Source organism: Eucalyptus grandis, chromosome 11 (assembly GCF_016545825.1).
Source record: "Eucalyptus grandis isolate ANBG69807.140 chromosome 11, ASM1654582v1, whole genome shotgun sequence".
NCBI classification, from domain to species: Eukaryota; Viridiplantae; Streptophyta; class Magnoliopsida; order Myrtales; family Myrtaceae; genus Eucalyptus; species Eucalyptus grandis.
The window spans coordinates 33,470,989-33,487,159 of record NC_052622.1 but is presented as its reverse complement, the minus strand read 5'-3'; the positions used below and the strand labels follow the sequence as shown (position 1 = coordinate 33,487,159).

Sequence of the window (16,171 nt, the reverse complement as noted above, 5' to 3'; positions counted from 1 at the left end):
AACTAGACAGCATGATTATCTTACATCTACATTTCCCTCAGATAAGAGTAAAGTAGATGATTGGATTACCGGAGATGCAATGACCTATACATTGTTATGGAATAGTATGGATCTGAAGATTAACCCTCACTTCATTCAATGTAATTCTGCTAAGGAAGTTTGGGATAAATGTGCTTTACTTTATTCTGGCCAAAATAATATGACACGAGTGTGTGACACATGGGAGGCCCTGTTTGATCTTCAGCGTGGAGATCAGTCTTTATTTGAATATTATGCTTGTTTCACTACACTTTACCAACAGCTAGATGCTTATCTTCTAGCTTCCAATAATCTGAATGTATTAGTCAAATACATTTTACCAAAGGCTAGATGCTTATCTTCTAGCTTCGAGTGATACTATTTCTTAAAGCACTAGGGCCTTAATATTTCTCCCTTTGTCGGCAGATTACGTCCGAAAACTCCCTTCCTACAATTGATGAGATTTTCTCCCGAGCCTTACACTCGACACCTATTGACATGATCTCTACTACAACTTTAGAGACAAGTGCCATGATTTCTCATGGCTCTAGTGGACGTGGAGCTTGTTGTCGTGGTTATCGGGGTCATGGACGTGGGTTTATTCAGAGTGGAAGTTGTGGTAGTCGTGATAGAATTTTTGGTAGCCGTGGCTCTCAATATTGTAACCATTATCGGAGGGCTAGACATACTAAAGCTTACTACTACACGCTTCATCTAGAGCTTCAACCCACAGTTGCTGCATTTGCTGAAGTGGAAGATTCTTTCTCACATGTTCAATTAGATCCTACTAATGTGCAAGATATAAAAGATTCGGTTACATTGACACGTGTTGAATATGAGGCTTGGATTCGCTCCTAAAAGGTGACAGGAATTTTAGCTCCCACTGCAACTCTATCACATAGCTCAAAAGGTAGTTCATCCTATTTACTTTTTACAATGTCAGACTCTTGGATTATAGATTCTGGAGCTACACATCATATAGCTGGTAACTTTAAATTGTTGTCTTTGTTAAATTCAACAACTTTTGGAGTGTCCAACTCTGTTACATTAGCCAATGGTTCAATTTCCCAAGTTACTGGCATTGGTGATGCCCATTTGAGTTCATCCCTTTCTTTATCATCCACCCTTCATTTCAAATCTCTATATAATTTGATTTCTGTTAGTTCATTAACTAAAGAACTAAATTGTTCCATTAACCATTTTTGCTTCTCATTGTGTTTTTCAGGATTTGAGGATTGGACAGATGATTGGTGAGGGACATAAATCAAATGGCCTATACTATCTAGACAAGAAGGTGATAGCTACAGCAGCTATGAAGCACACATTCACTGATGTCTATCGAATGCATTGTCATGCTGATCATCCACCGCCAAACATTCTTTGATGATTGTTTCTAAAGTCTAAGTCTGTGAGTACTTTTGAGTGTGAAGCTTGTCAGTTTGGAAAACACCATAGTCTCTTTTCCTTCTCGCTTTTAGAGTCGTGTGTCTAGTCCCTTTAAGTTGGTTCATTCAGATATATAGGGTCCGTGCTGTGTTTTTGATACATCTGGTTTCCGGTACTTTGTTACATTTGTGGATAATTTTTCCTGAATGACTTGGTTGTTCTTAATAAAAGATCGTACTGAGATTTTTCATTGTTTTCGTCAATTCTATTTTGAAGTGCTGAATCAATATAATACTTCAATGAAAACTCTCCGGTCCGATAATGCTAGAGAGTATATTGCCGTTGCCTCTGGTTTTTAACATTTTCTTGATTCCCATGGCATTATTCATCAAACTTCTTGTTCATATACACTACAACAAAATAGTGTAATTGAACGTAAAAATCGTCATCTTCTTAACGTTGCTCGTTGTCTTATGTTTCACATGCATCTTCCGAAAACATTTTGGGGCCATGCTGTTTTTACAGCCTGCTTCTTAATTAATCGGCTTCCAACTTCCGTTCTTCTGGAGGAGACACATTTTCTCTATTTTACATCCAAATTGTCCTCCCTTTGCATTATCTCTACGTGTCTTTGAATGTGTTTGTTTCGTCCATTCTCTGACTCCAAGTCTTGATAAGTTGGCTCCTCATGCTGATAAATGTGTCTTTGTTGGGTACTCTCGAACTCAAAAGGGCTATAAATGTTACAATCTTACTAGTCGCCGAGTGTTTGTATCAACAAATGTAACATTTTTTAAGGACCAGCCATATTATAGTACTCAAATAGTCTCTACAGTGTCTCCTCCTACCTTCTCTACTTTTGTCTCGTCCTTGTCCTCTATTTCTATGCCTAGCAATGTTACTGAAGCTCTTGCTCATCTTGGTTGGAGACAAGTCATGGAGAATGAAATGAAAGCACTCATTGAGAATCGCACTTGGAAGCTTACTACCCTTCCTGTGAGAAAACAACATGTTGGTTGTCGTTGGGTTTTCACGGTTAAGGTCCACCCTGATGGCACCATAGATTGATTGAAGGCACAGTTGGTCACTAAAGGATATACTCAAACATATGGTGTTGATTATAATGACACTTTTTTTCCTGTAGCCAAAATTCCATCTGTTCGTATCTTTATTTCTCTAGCAACGCATTTTGGATGGTTTCTTCATCAATTAGACATCAAAAATGCGTTCCTATATGGTGATTTAGCTGAAGAAGTGTATATGGAGCAACCACTTGGATTTGTTGCTCAGGGGGAGAATCCGATATGTCATTTACATAAGGTATTGTTTGAACTCAAGCAATCTCCTCGTACTTGGTTTGGTAAGTTTAGTGATGTTGTTATCAAGTTTGGATTAAAGTGTTGTCAAGTAGACCATTCAGTCTTTAGTTCTGTCTCCTCAGCTGGTTGTATTCTTCTGGTGGTATATGTGGATGATATTATCATTACTAGCAGTGATTTAGATGGTATTTAATGACTCAAACATTTTCTACATACATAGTTTAGTACTAAGGATATGGGACATTTGCGGTATTTCTTAGGTATTGAGGTTGCCTACTCGCATACAGGTATAAATTTAACTCTAAGAAAATATGTTCTTGACATTCTTGATGAGGTTAGACTTGTTGGAGCAAAACCAGTTGATACTCCTATAGAACCCAATGTGAAACTTGATGCAGAAGATAGAGAATTATTACATGACCCAATGAAATATCAGAAAGTAGTTGGTGAGTTGAATTATCTTACCGTCACGAGACCTGATATATCTTTTGTTGTTAGTATTGTAAGCCAATTCATGGGTTCTTCTCAGACTTACTCACTAGGATGCTATGCTTCGAATTATCAAATACTTGAAAGGAGCACTAGGTAAAGGACTAATTTTCAAGAATTATGGCCACCTGAATACTATAGGTTTTTCTGATGCGGATTGGGCTGAATGTTCTACTAGTAGAAGATTTACATCTGGTTATTGTATATTTCTTAGAGGTAATTTAATTGCCTGGAAGAGTAAGAAACAACATGTGGTTTCTCGTTCAAGTGTAGAAGTAGAATATAGAGCAATGACACATGTGACTAGTGAATTGCTCTGGTTGAGGATGTTATTGTTAGAAATTAGGATGTTAACATCAGAACCATCGATATTATATTGTGACGATCAATCAGCTATTCATATTGCAAACAATTTTGTCTTCCATGAGTGAACCAAGCACATTGAGGTTGATTATCACTTTATACGAGAAAATTTTTGGAAATGATAGATCACTCTTCAACATGCAACAACGGAGGATCAGCTTGCATATATTTTTACACCGTCTTTACGAGGAAATAGAGTGAATTTTTTTATGTAATAGGATTGTTTGATATCTACATCCCAACTTGAGAGGGAGTGTTAGGAGATAATAATAATGGTAAAATAGTCAATAGTTAATCTTATGTTAAGAGGTTTACTTTTATATATATATATATATATATATATATATATATATATATATATATATTGTATGCATTCTTGTAATCCTTTTTTTTATTAAGATAACACAATACGTAGAATACTCTCTCCTTCAACAATACCTTCAAAACTATAATTGCAAGGATGCTTGGGAATGCATGCTTTGGGGACGTGTGGTGCACTGGACATGTTGCTTTAGGTAGGGTTCATATGTTGTATCAGCTATACCCGATGTTGAACTTGACAATAAATAAATAAATAAATAACAATTTTTTTGAAGATTCACAAAGGATTGCTCCTTCCAGCAGGATGTATGGTGCTTCTATCTGCTTGTATTTTTGGACTCTTAAACATATTTCTTTGTATGGTTAGTTGTTCACTTTGTTGAGCAAGTGTGCAACTTTGTATTTTAGCACAAGTAAGATAGTTGTGGTTGTCAAAAAAACAAGCATATTTGTGCATATGGTACTTATTTTCATTTTGGTTAGGATGTGATGTGCTAATGCTTGGAAGTGATGTCCTTGGCCTATGATCTGTATTTTATGGAGACTTCAAATTCTTGAGATTTGCCAAATGAGTAGTGGCGATTCTTGTAACTAGTTTTGGATTTTCATTCGCGGCACCTAATTGTGGGGGTTCTAAGTCAAGTTTCCTAATTGGAGATATTTTGAGTGTTTGCTGACTGGTTATTCTGGGCATTGTGGAATTGACATCTCTTCCTATCTCTTTTAGAAATTTGCTTTTGCGAACTATCCAGGTGACATGGGCACTTTTGGAAGTAGGTGTCTTTTCACTTTTTCCCATATGAATGTTTAGTGAAGGCACTTGAAGCCTTATAAAAATGAGGATTCCTATGGCAGCCAGGATATTTCCTGGCAGATATGAGGTCTCATCTTTTTTATCCCTGCATAGCAATTTCGTTGCTCTGCTTAGTGCAGTATTATGTCCTTAATCAGGTCAAAGTGTTGGGGATAGTCTTATTATCAGAAGAAACAAACTGATTTCATCCTCTGCCGATGCCAATGAGCCTGTTGCTTGAACATATCTGCATCTATGGTTGACACTCAATGGCAGCTGGTTGGTCTTTAATTTAGTTGAGCACAGACTTTAATTATTCCCAGCATTGGTTGGTTAATTCTTCTTTCCTCCAAGTAAACTGACTTTGATATTACAGCAAAGCTCCACTACACTACTTTTTTACATCTACTGTACTCTAGCACTATGATCTCTAATGTAGAGTTGGGAAAGTCTATAGAATTGAGCTTAGTCGCAGCAAAGCTCCATTCCACAACCTTATATACAATATGAATTATTCTGCTGAGAAAAAATTCAATTGTTATTTTATAAAAATGTATAGAGTCACTGCATGTATATAATTCGATATAATTCTTACTAAGTTTCTCCAGTTGAAAATTCAATTATTCTACGTAATTATTTTCAGTTTATGAATTGCTTCTCATACTGCATTAAGAAATGGAAAGGAATTCGATTATTTTTGCATATGATATAATATATTAGATGATTCTGCTTGTTAGTAAAACTAAGTCGTCCTACTGATATGCTGACCAACTCTAGCATTTTCTTTTCCATATAAATCAGTAAGGAGGATCCCTGTGCTCCAACTAGGAGAAGGAAATTCTCACATAGATCTATTTTGTTTTCAGCCAAATTAACCTTAATCTCTTTTTTCACCTTGGAAATTTTCCAAGTTAATGAAGAGGAACGTTGTTGCAAGTATTTTGTGTGTAGCTCAATTTCCCTTTCACTTTCCCGTTATATTGGTAGTTTTTGTGTAAGATATGGGTTTTGAAAGTCAAAAATGGAAAAAAAAAAAAAAAAATAAAAAATAAATAAAAGAAATAAAGCATAAAAAAGATTGTCGTGAGATAAAAGGAAGAGAGAGAAGACTGAGAGCAATTTGGGAATGGAGAAGGAAGAAGAAGAAAAGAAAGGGGAAGAAAGGAAAGGAGCACATGCACGCCACGGACGCATGCCAAGTCAGCTTGACTCCGTAACGCAACACCCGATAAGAGCTTAAGCCCTTTTTCATCCAATCGAAGTATTTTTGGGATTTAGGGCTCAAATTCTGAATTTTGGAAAAATCGAGCAGCGAAGTCTGATTTTTGAATCATTCAGCCATGTATTTTTTTAGAAATGATAGTTTAGGGTGTCGTGGAGTTGTAGGATTTTACGGATTGTGATTTGAGCTTGCGGTTTGCCCAAAATTAATTTTAAATATTTCCTGCACGTGATGAACAATGCGCCAAGTAAGTTAAGTTGAGGTCCTTGTAGTATATTGAAAGAGTTTTCCATTGATTGAAAAGAACCATTGAAACAGGTTTCGATGGAAAGAGTTATGGCATACCAAAGCTTTGCGTTGCAAATGGCTTGAATAACTCGCTTTGGATATGTGATTTATGAGCACGTAGGTGTTGTCACAAAGCTGATTAGAGAACCCGCATCAAGTAGCAAGAGAGAAAGAAGGAAGAGCGAATGAATAGAGAGGAGAAGAAGAAGGAGGAGAACGTAAAAGAAACAAAGAGGGGGCTGTGGATTTTTTAATGGAAGCTTTACATCCATTGTGTTTATATTAATTATAAATTATATATCACCATAATACCCTTATGTAAGTAAAAAAGAAATAAAACTCTGAAAATAAAAAATAACTCAATTAAAGTAAATTAACAGGTGTCATTTTATCGACGAGTAAGCATAGTGTAGTTGAGTCATTAGTTAGAGTAGCATATTATTTGCTATCTCTTCTAAGAATATGTAATAATAAAGATTTGATATGTTATGAGATATTGATAAACATATTTGTTCCATAAAATTTGGATCGAGCATTTGTTACGTTTTGATATTTGTGAATTGTGTAAGAACTAGTCGGTGGAAAAATATGTTCTGCTTGAAAAACAAAGTTGAGAAATATTATATATTTTGGGTATGCGAAACCTTTTTATAAGAGCTCTTGATTTTGAAATGGTTTATAGAATGTTATAGAGATATCGATTTGTGAAATACCTTATGATATGCATTTGATTTGAAATTATTTGAGATGTTTTATGAGAAGTATTTATGGCGGATGAGTTGAATTATGAAAGCTTTTGTGATATATGAAATGATTTATAGATTTGGCTTTGTGAATTGTGGATGGTGTTATTCTAGATTAGTATTGATGCTCAATACTGCAATGAGCCTTGTGAGGAGTTTATGGGTATTCGCATGCTAGTTTAAGATATTCTTGTGGGCCGAGTGACCGACTAATAATAGGTGAAGACTTTGCCAATGAGGGAATTTTGGCCGTCTTGTCACCAAACATTATATCATGACCATGGTTTGATATTGAGCAACAAATTGATCAATGCAGTGGATCATTAATATGTAATACGAGTTTGGTCAATGGAATGGATCATTGACATTTGATTTGAGTTTAATCAATGGAATAGACCATCAACATGTGATTTGAGATTAGTCGCTGAAATTGACTATCGACATGTGGTTTTATAGGAGATGGATCAATGGAATATACCATTGATGTGTGGCAAGAAATTAACAAATGGAATAGATTATTGGCATGTGGATTATGGATTTGACCGTTGATGTTTGTTTTGATATTATTGTGAAATGAATATTTTTGCTATAAATATAGTTTTATCGAAGTATATGTAACTTACTTTTTTAGTGTATGTTTGTTACATTCTAGATCTAGCTTAAAAGAGTTGTAGTTTGGTTTTATGAATGTGCATAGTGGGTGCTCAATCCACTTAGAAGATATGCACGGCTTATTGAACTATGGTTGCTCACGCCTATTTTCCAATCTTTTTCAAGTTTTCATTCTAGCCATGAGTAGTAGAAGAGCAATATTGACACGGGGACTTTTGAGAGTTGGATTTTGGTGGATTGAGGCTGTGTCCTTCGGGTGAAAGGATGTCCTTGTCATCACCATTTTTGATGGCTTTGAGGTGTCACATTCTAATTCTAATCACAATGCTCCATCAATGAAGAATCAACCTGGTTTGTTTGAAGTGTATGCCCATTTTTATTAACTTTTAGGGGAATGACTCGACTTAGCATGCTTTTACTTTTTTGCTTCTCTCGGGGGTATTTTTACTGTAAATGGTTCATTTTGGGTGCCAGTTCAAGTCTATCTTTGATGATTTCATGCTCTCACTCGTTCGTGAACTTCACTAGATGAAACTACAATTACTAGAATGGAGTCGTGTCCAAGGCTAAGTCTAGTTGTTGCTTTGCTGGATCATTTGGGGCTTTTACTTTTGCATCTTCTGGGGGTACTTTTGGTATAAATGATATTGGGTGCCAATTTGATGATGTCGGACTCATCTTGTTCTGTGAACTTCACTGTATATAACTACAATTGAGTCCTGTTTCTAAGACTTAAGTTTAGTTACTTCGCTTGTTCATATGGAGGCACATGTCGATGGCACTTTTGACTTATTGAGTAGAGACCGAGTCTGACTGTTTGTTCTTTATCTTAGCTTGCACCTTGTGAGATGAGAAACTGAATGCATATATTCTGTAACATCACGGCAGATTATTCCTTTCCACGTTCAATTGGCTTGGTAAAGTCTGTAGAAGCTCTCCTTCGGGATGCTCTTTATATTGAATCTCCGGTTGATATAAAATTTACCTGACAAACTAGTTTTATATTGCTTGTGCACTGAAATGGAGAGTTACTTGGCCATGAGTTCGCAACTCATTCTCTCCAAAACTCGTATTCTAGTATCATCATTTGCTGAGGAAGTTGGCTATAGTTTCTACCTTTAAAATTATATCTGCAAGGATGCTCGGGAATATGCTTGTGGGGACGCGTGGAGTGGATGGTTTGGATTTTTTTGCCGTCTTTTACATGCTCGCTCTTTGAATGAGATGGTGTAGTGGACAAGTTGCTTGTGGTACGGTTCAAGTGTTCATTGAGCTATGCATAAGTTCGCTGATGTTGAACTTCAGAACAAAAACCAACTGTTTTGAAGGCCTCGCAAAGAAATTGCGCCTTCCTGCAGGATGTGTGGAGCTTGTATAATTCTACATGTATTTTTGGACTCTTGAACATATTTCTGTCTATTGTCAGTTTGCTCACTTTGTTGAGCGAATTGTGCTACTTTGTATCTTGGCACGAGTAGGACTGTTGTGGTCGGCAAAAAATCAAGCATGATTGTGCCGATGGCAAATATTTTTCATTTTGGTCAGGATGTGATGTGCTAACTCTTGGAAGTGGTGTCCTTGGCCCGTGATCTGTCTTTTATGGAGAGTTAAAAAAAATTGAGATTTGCCAAATGAGAGGTGCGATCTTCTTGTAACTAGTCTTGGAATTTCATCGTTCTATGAGTTCTCGATTTTATTCTTAACCTTCCTTTAAATTTATTTCAAATAATCCGTTAGATTCCTTCTCAAATTTTGATTTCACCTTTAAAGAAAGACAGCTTATCTAGTGTTATTTTTAATTGAAAGGAGAATATTTATCGGGCTATTTTCAAAATATAATGACAACTTTTGTTATGAAGGGGAAGTTGGAAAATCTGGGTCTTCTACAAAGATAGTCTAAATTGTAGTGCTATAAATATTTTAGGGTGAAAATGGCCGAAGGTAATTAAATTGATTTTTTTTTTTTTTTTTTTTTGCTAGTTTTGGGATAGATTTGATAACAATTTGAAAGGGAGAATTACCAAAAAAGTCCTAAACCTATTGCAATTGTGTCAATTTAGTCCTAAACTTTTTTTTTTTAACCAATTTAATCCTAAACCTTTTACAATTGTGTCAATTTAGTCCATCCGGCCAAAATTGGCCGGCTGGCGCCGACGTGGCATTTTTAATTTTTTTATCTTTTTCGAATTTTTAATATTTTTTTGGAATTTTTTAATTCTTTTTTTTCTTTTCTTTTTTCCCATCATCTTCTTCACCTCCCGGCCCCCGGCGCCGGCCGGAGGTGAGGGCCGGCGAGGTCGCCTCACCGGCCAATGGCGAGGCGAGGCCCCCTGCACCGAGCCGGAGGCAAGGGCCGGCGAGGGCGAGGCCCGCTAGATCCGGCGAGCTCGGCCCTCGCCAAGGCTGGGGCGAAGACGGGGAGGGAGAGAGAGACCTGGAAGAGAAGAAGCGGCGGAGCGAGGGAGGCGGTCGACCGGGCGGGAGAGGGAATCGGGGAGGCGGAGCCGAGTTGAGGAGACGACCGGACGCCCGCGCGCGCCGCTACGAAGAAGACGAGTCCCTCCGCCGAATTCCCCCATTCGCCCCACCGGAACGAACGGCTCGGCTTGATTCCGACCGTCGCGAAGCTCTTAGATTCCGTCAACCGAACCTCGGCGTCAATGGCGGCGTCCGCTTGCAACCGAGCGATGCAGCGAGCTTCGACGTCCCTCGGACCGGCCCTCAGATCGGGCGTCCGGTCGTCTCCTCACCTCGGCTTCGCCTCCCCCCGATTCCCTCTCCCCGCCCGGTCGATCGCCTCCCCCCTCCGCCCCCAACCTTGGCGAGGGCCGAGCCGCCAGATCTGGCGAGGCCTCACCCGCGCCGGTCGGCGAGGCCGACCTCGCCAGATCCGGCGGGGCCTCACCTCGCCGACCCTGCCTTCGCCGATGGGGGCGAGCCTCGCCATTGGCCGGCGAGGCTGACCTCACCGCCCTCGCCTCGCCGGCGCCGGCCAAAGAGGTGAAGAAGATGATGGAAAAAAAAAAAAAAAAAAAGAATTAAAAATTCCAAAAAATATTAAAAATTCGAAAAAAATAAAAAAATATTTAAAAATACCACATCGGCGTTCGCCGTCCACGTCAACGCCGGCCGGCCAATTTTGGCCGGATGAACTGAATTGACACAACCGTAAAAGGTTTAGGACTAAATTGGCCAAAAAAAGTTTAGGACTGAATTGGCACAATTGCAATAGGTTTAGGACTTTTTGGTAATTTTCCCCAATTTGAAAGGTGGGGAAAGAGGAGAAATGATGAGCACGAATTGTATTCGTCATTTGTTTTTGGGAAAATTTCGAATAAAAGCCTGAAGTGTTTTCATTTTTTCAAATAAGGATCTGAAGTAGATATTAATCTAAATAAAAGTCTGAAGTGCTCTCATTTTTTTAAATAAAGATTTGAAATATATATTGTTTTAAGTAAAAGCCTAAAGTGCTCATATCAGTCTCAAAAAATGACTCGAACTCATTGGTTGTGAAGGGCAATGTTGTCTTTTAAAATTTTTAATTTTTCCTTTTTACTTTATTTTTTTGTATTTTCTTTTCATAAAAAAACTTTTAAAAAAGGAAAACACAACATGTAGTTGCTATTACATCACCAGTGAGGCAGTGGCAAAGACCAACAACGGGGTTGCTAACGCTTAGACAAGGCCCGGCAACCCTCGTTGATCAAAGGCAAGAGTTGATAGATTGGGAGAATGCGGCAATCCTCTACTAGATCTAGGCGAGGGTTGCCTACTCTTATCATGGCCTAGGCCAGCAATCCTCGCCTAGTGGCCCTAGACCTGGGGCAAGGTCCAAAGGCATTGGGCGAGGTTCATCGAGCTTATGCGAGGGCCAGAGACCTTCATCTAGGTTGCAGTGAGGGCAAAAGGCCCTCACCCAAATTTAGGAAAGGGTCATCGTCCTCTCCCGCTTTTGGCGAGGGTCGTCGGCCCTCACCCAAGTGTTGACCTTCACCATTGCCCTAGGCAGGAAAGTGCTCCCTCCTGTTGATGTTATCATTTTTTGAAGTTTTTTTTAATCAAATTAAATTTAAATTTAACTTATGTTTGAACAAAAATATGCATGATCGGCCAAAATATTTTGTCAATCGGTGAGGCTAAACCCTCATCTCAAAAAAGGGCTCGAACTCATTAGCTGTGAAGGGCAATTTTGTCTTTTAAAATTTTTATTTTTTTCCTTTTTTTTTTTTTTTTTCTTTTTCATAAAAAAAAAACACTTTAAAAAAGAAGAAGGAAAACACAACTTGTAGTCGCCGTTACATCATCGATGGGGCGATGGCAAAGACCGACGGGGTTGTTGACACTTAAATAAGGGCTGGTGACCCTTGTTGATCAGAGGCGAGAGCCAAAGACCCTCATCCACGCTGTGGCGAGGGCAAGAGACCCTCACCCAAATCTAGGAGAGGGCGGCGGCCCTCTGCCCTCTCGTACTTTTGGTAGGGGTTGTTGACCCTCACCCAAGTGTCCACCTTCACCGTCAAGGTGCTCCCTCCTATTGATGTTTTCATTTTTTTTAAGTTTTTATTTTTATTTTTAATCAAATTTAATTTAAATTTAACTTGTGTTTGGACAAAAATATGCCTGATCGGCCAGAATATTTTGTCAGCCAACGAGGCTAGACCCTTATTTAAAACAATTATAATCACTTCAAGTCCTTTCTGTGAGACTAATATGGTCACTTTAGACATTTATTTGAAATAATGTTCACTTTAAACCCTTATTTGAGAAAATAAGAGCATTTCAAACTCTTGTTATGAATTTTCCCAAAAGATTATGTTGAATATTGCTAACCTTAGTCATTTCAACGTTGTTCCCGTGCTATTTGGAACCGACATTTGTTTTTGTGATATTTCTTATCAATAACTTTAATTGATTATACCATTGATTCAAATTAAACAGTCAATCCTTACCAAAAAAAATTAAACAGTCAAAATTACTCCCTAAATATGATACTTTTTCTTTAATGTCAAGATTTAGAGAAAGTGGATTAAAATAAAAGTTTAAATTAATCAATAATTGGACTAAAACAAACTTACTTGGTGAATCCGTTTATTTTGGTGTCCTCAAACCATAATGACCAAATGAATACGAAGTATGTTTACATGCAACGCCTGGAGAGTAAACTGAAGTGCAAGATATTAAAATCCCCTGAAGAATAACGCCATTCACAAGGCATTCGTTAGAGGCATTATTTAATATATAACCTTTACAATGCTTCTTAAATTGCATTGCATGACCTTGATAATGCTTCTTAAATCGCGTTACATGTTCTTGTATGTTACATCGGTACATTTACAAGCTGCGCTAACTTCTTGCATGTCGCAGGCTTTGAACATATTCCTCTATAAAGTGTCCGGGGGATTGGTTAGTGAAAATAAAACATAGGGCTTAGTGGAAATCGAGTTTAAAAAAGTTTTCATGGAATCTTTTCTGCTTTCGGGCCTCCTCGGTTTTCTGATGGTGAATATGTTACTTGCAAGTGGAATACAAGGAATTAGATTCTATCGGTACTACAACGTCACTTGGGGAAACTCTCATTTCTCCAGTCTTTACAATGACACTGAAGTCCAACTGACGTTGGATCAAAGTTCAGGTAATCATGCTGCTTACTGCTTTGTCTAATTTTAGTTATGTCTCATTATTTTATGGTAGAACATACTTATCTAATTTTTTTTCTTTTTTTCTTTTTCCGATTTGGGGAGCCATATAAGATTATCCAAACGTCTTTAAGTTGTATTTATTGTTCAAGCTCACTCTTTTCAGGAGCTGGATTTGAATCTATATCATATTATCAATCTGGATTATTTAACATGAGGATCAAAATTCCAGAACAGAAATCCCCAGGAGTTCTTACCGCCTTCTATGTGAGTGAGGTTTTTCTTTTCATCATGTGCTCCTTGACTACATCAACAGTGCACATTATCTAGCCATAAGATGCCCATTGGGGGGCCACACCTGTTTCTTACTATTATCATTATCTCTCTTTTTTCTTTGTTCTTTTGTTGGATTTTGACGAGTAACACTTTTGAATTTCACTTGTAGCTAACTTCAAAGGAAAGCCTACACGATGAAGTTGACTTTGAGTTCATTGGTAGCAACGGACCACCTTACACATTGAGTACAAACGTATACACAAAAGGAGTTGGAGGCCGGGAGCAAAACTTTCATCTTTGGTTTGATCCGACTACCGATTTCCATTCCTATAAGCTTGTTTGGAACCTATATCGAGTAGTGTAAGTCTCTCTCTCTTTCTTTACATCTCTGTTTGAAATGAGAAAAATCTATATGATAAATCTAAGTTGCTAAAGACATATATCCTTATCTCTATGTGAATGTGTCAATGAATACAGACATAGCTGAAGATGGATGTTAATGCTGTGAATGTATTGTCATTACGCCGTCCGAGTGGGAACCGAAGATCTTAAGCTCTTGATACATAATTTTTTTGTAGAAACGCATTGTCACAAATCTATTCCGCCATGATTATGGTAGGTTTTTTGTGGATAAAATACCAATCAGAGTGTTCGAGAACTTGGGGGCCAAAGGGACCTACCCGACACAAGCAATGAAGGTGGCAGCGAGCATCTGGAATGCCCAGGACTGGGCCGGGAAGATCGACTGGTCCAACGCCCCGTTCACAGCCCATTTTCAAGACTTCGACATTGACGGGTGCGCCTTGCGGTACCATCCGAATCCAATGGGGGGCTATGGAGGATGCTACAGCGATCACTTTTCTACACCGTGGACTAGAAATCGAACCCTCAGCGCACGTGAAATGATGCAATACCATAATGTGAGGCGCAAGTACTTGATTTACGACTATTGTAAGGATAGGACTAGATATCCTCGCCCTTTTCCTGAATGCTAATCACCGATAGGAATTCAAGTAATTCCATAAGCCATTTGCTGATCTATAGTATTCCAGGAGCTCCGCCAGAGACTCATTGCTATCATTTTCAGGAGTTTGTAGATTAAAAATGATGCAGTCATCTTTGTTTTTTATCCTACTCGCATGGTCAGTTCTAAATTGAATTTAGTCTGTTGTGGCTATTGACACGACGATGCCGTTTGATCCTCCCCTTAGAGACTTCATCACGGCTTCTGTAAAAGAATAAGTAACAAGTGCTGGCGAAATAATTTTCGGCCAGTCCATTCCCCCACCCATCCAAAAATAAAACGAGAAGAGACCGTACGAAATGCCGGTTGCTGTCTCTTCAAACAAGCAAGTGCTTTAATGAGCAAATGAATTCGTTACCCCGGCATGTCAATATAGTTTAATCACCGAAAGATCTCTCACTTAACAGGTGATCGGTATTCTCACATCGTGCAACAAACGATCGCAGAGTGGCTTCTCATAATAATGCACTGGTAGTACACGTTCTGCCACATATCCTGTTATCTCCTAGGGGGTTTTATATAAGCAACTGCGCTTCTCGGCCAAGAAAATCACGTAGCTTGTCCGATCAAGCAACACGGATGATGTTAGCAACATTGGAAGTAGTTACTTCCACTGCGTTGCCAATAAGGTACGGTAAGAACGAGTGGATCAAGTCACAGGTAAGCTACACCGCTCATGGCGTCTTCTACTAATCAGTTAGATCTACCATGGTGAAGGTCATAAACTACCATACAGGGAGCAAATCTTGCACACGCAGGCTGAAAGACAGGGAAGGCAAGCGAGCGGAGAGACTCAACAAGATACTAAGCTTAAGTCTTGGCCCCTCCCTATTGATGATTGTGGAGTTGAAGTTATAGCTTTGATGCGTTACAGGTTCAGATAGATCCAGTAACACCCTACCAGCTCACAGAATCATCCAAGTAACTGACTCTTGTATTTCTCTCGAAACATTTCGAGGGTACGGTAAGCATCATCTGTCGAGCTCTCAGACATAGGCTTATTCCTTGGTTCTCAGCTGCATCAAAGCTCTCAGACCTCACTTGGTGGTTTGCTTTACCCTCATGCGACGCACGCATATCCAAGAAATTTTATGTCGATAATGATTTCTTCTTTTCTAATTTATTAAAAACTTAACCAATTACATCTCCGAGACATTCGTAAGTCTTCAATTTATAAGCTAAAAATCTTTAAAACGGGTCATCAAGCAAATTAAAATTCGTTAAAACTGAATCTAGCAATGAAATTTTAATTTTATTCTATTTGATGTATAGCCCATTAGATTTAAGTCAGCACCTTTTGGCCAATAAATATACATAGCCAGAACATTTAGATTAATCTTTATGTAGTTGATAATTCAGATAAATAAAAAAATTGCCGACGTCTACATTAAGTGATCCACTTTATGCCTTTGAGAGAGCATACGAAGAATTTATGTCTTTGTTTGATTTGGTGGTAGGGTTCTGTGTAATGAGAAAAAGTAAGCTTTATAAGAGTGGAAAGATGATAATCCATATGATGTCTGCCTCGCTATCCATATGCTCAAAATTCTTTGCTTTTAATGTGAAAGAATATGATGTAAGAATAATAATGTGGACATCTGATCTTACATATGAATTCATATTTTTCCTAGTAAGATATGATTTCATTTAATTTGGACGTTTAATGATTCTAAGATTTTGC

At 38.3% G+C, this 16,171-nt stretch overlaps 1 protein-coding gene across 1 annotated transcript; it reads left to right on the top strand.

The window, feature by feature from the left end:
* The first annotated feature begins 13,011 nt into the window (after nucleotides 1–13,011).
* Nucleotides 13,012–15,415, top strand: LOC104427796 (xyloglucan endotransglucosylase/hydrolase protein 2). The gene is made up of 6 exons (XM_010040831.3): nucleotides 13,012–13,186; nucleotides 13,357–13,457; nucleotides 13,636–13,826; nucleotides 14,086–14,274; nucleotides 15,000–15,150; nucleotides 15,365–15,415. The coding sequence occupies exons 1-6, from the start codon at nucleotides 13,012–13,014 to the stop codon at nucleotides 15,413–15,415; spliced, it is 858 nt and encodes a 285-aa protein (XP_010039133.3).
* Nucleotides 15,416–16,171: the final 756 nt, after the last annotated feature.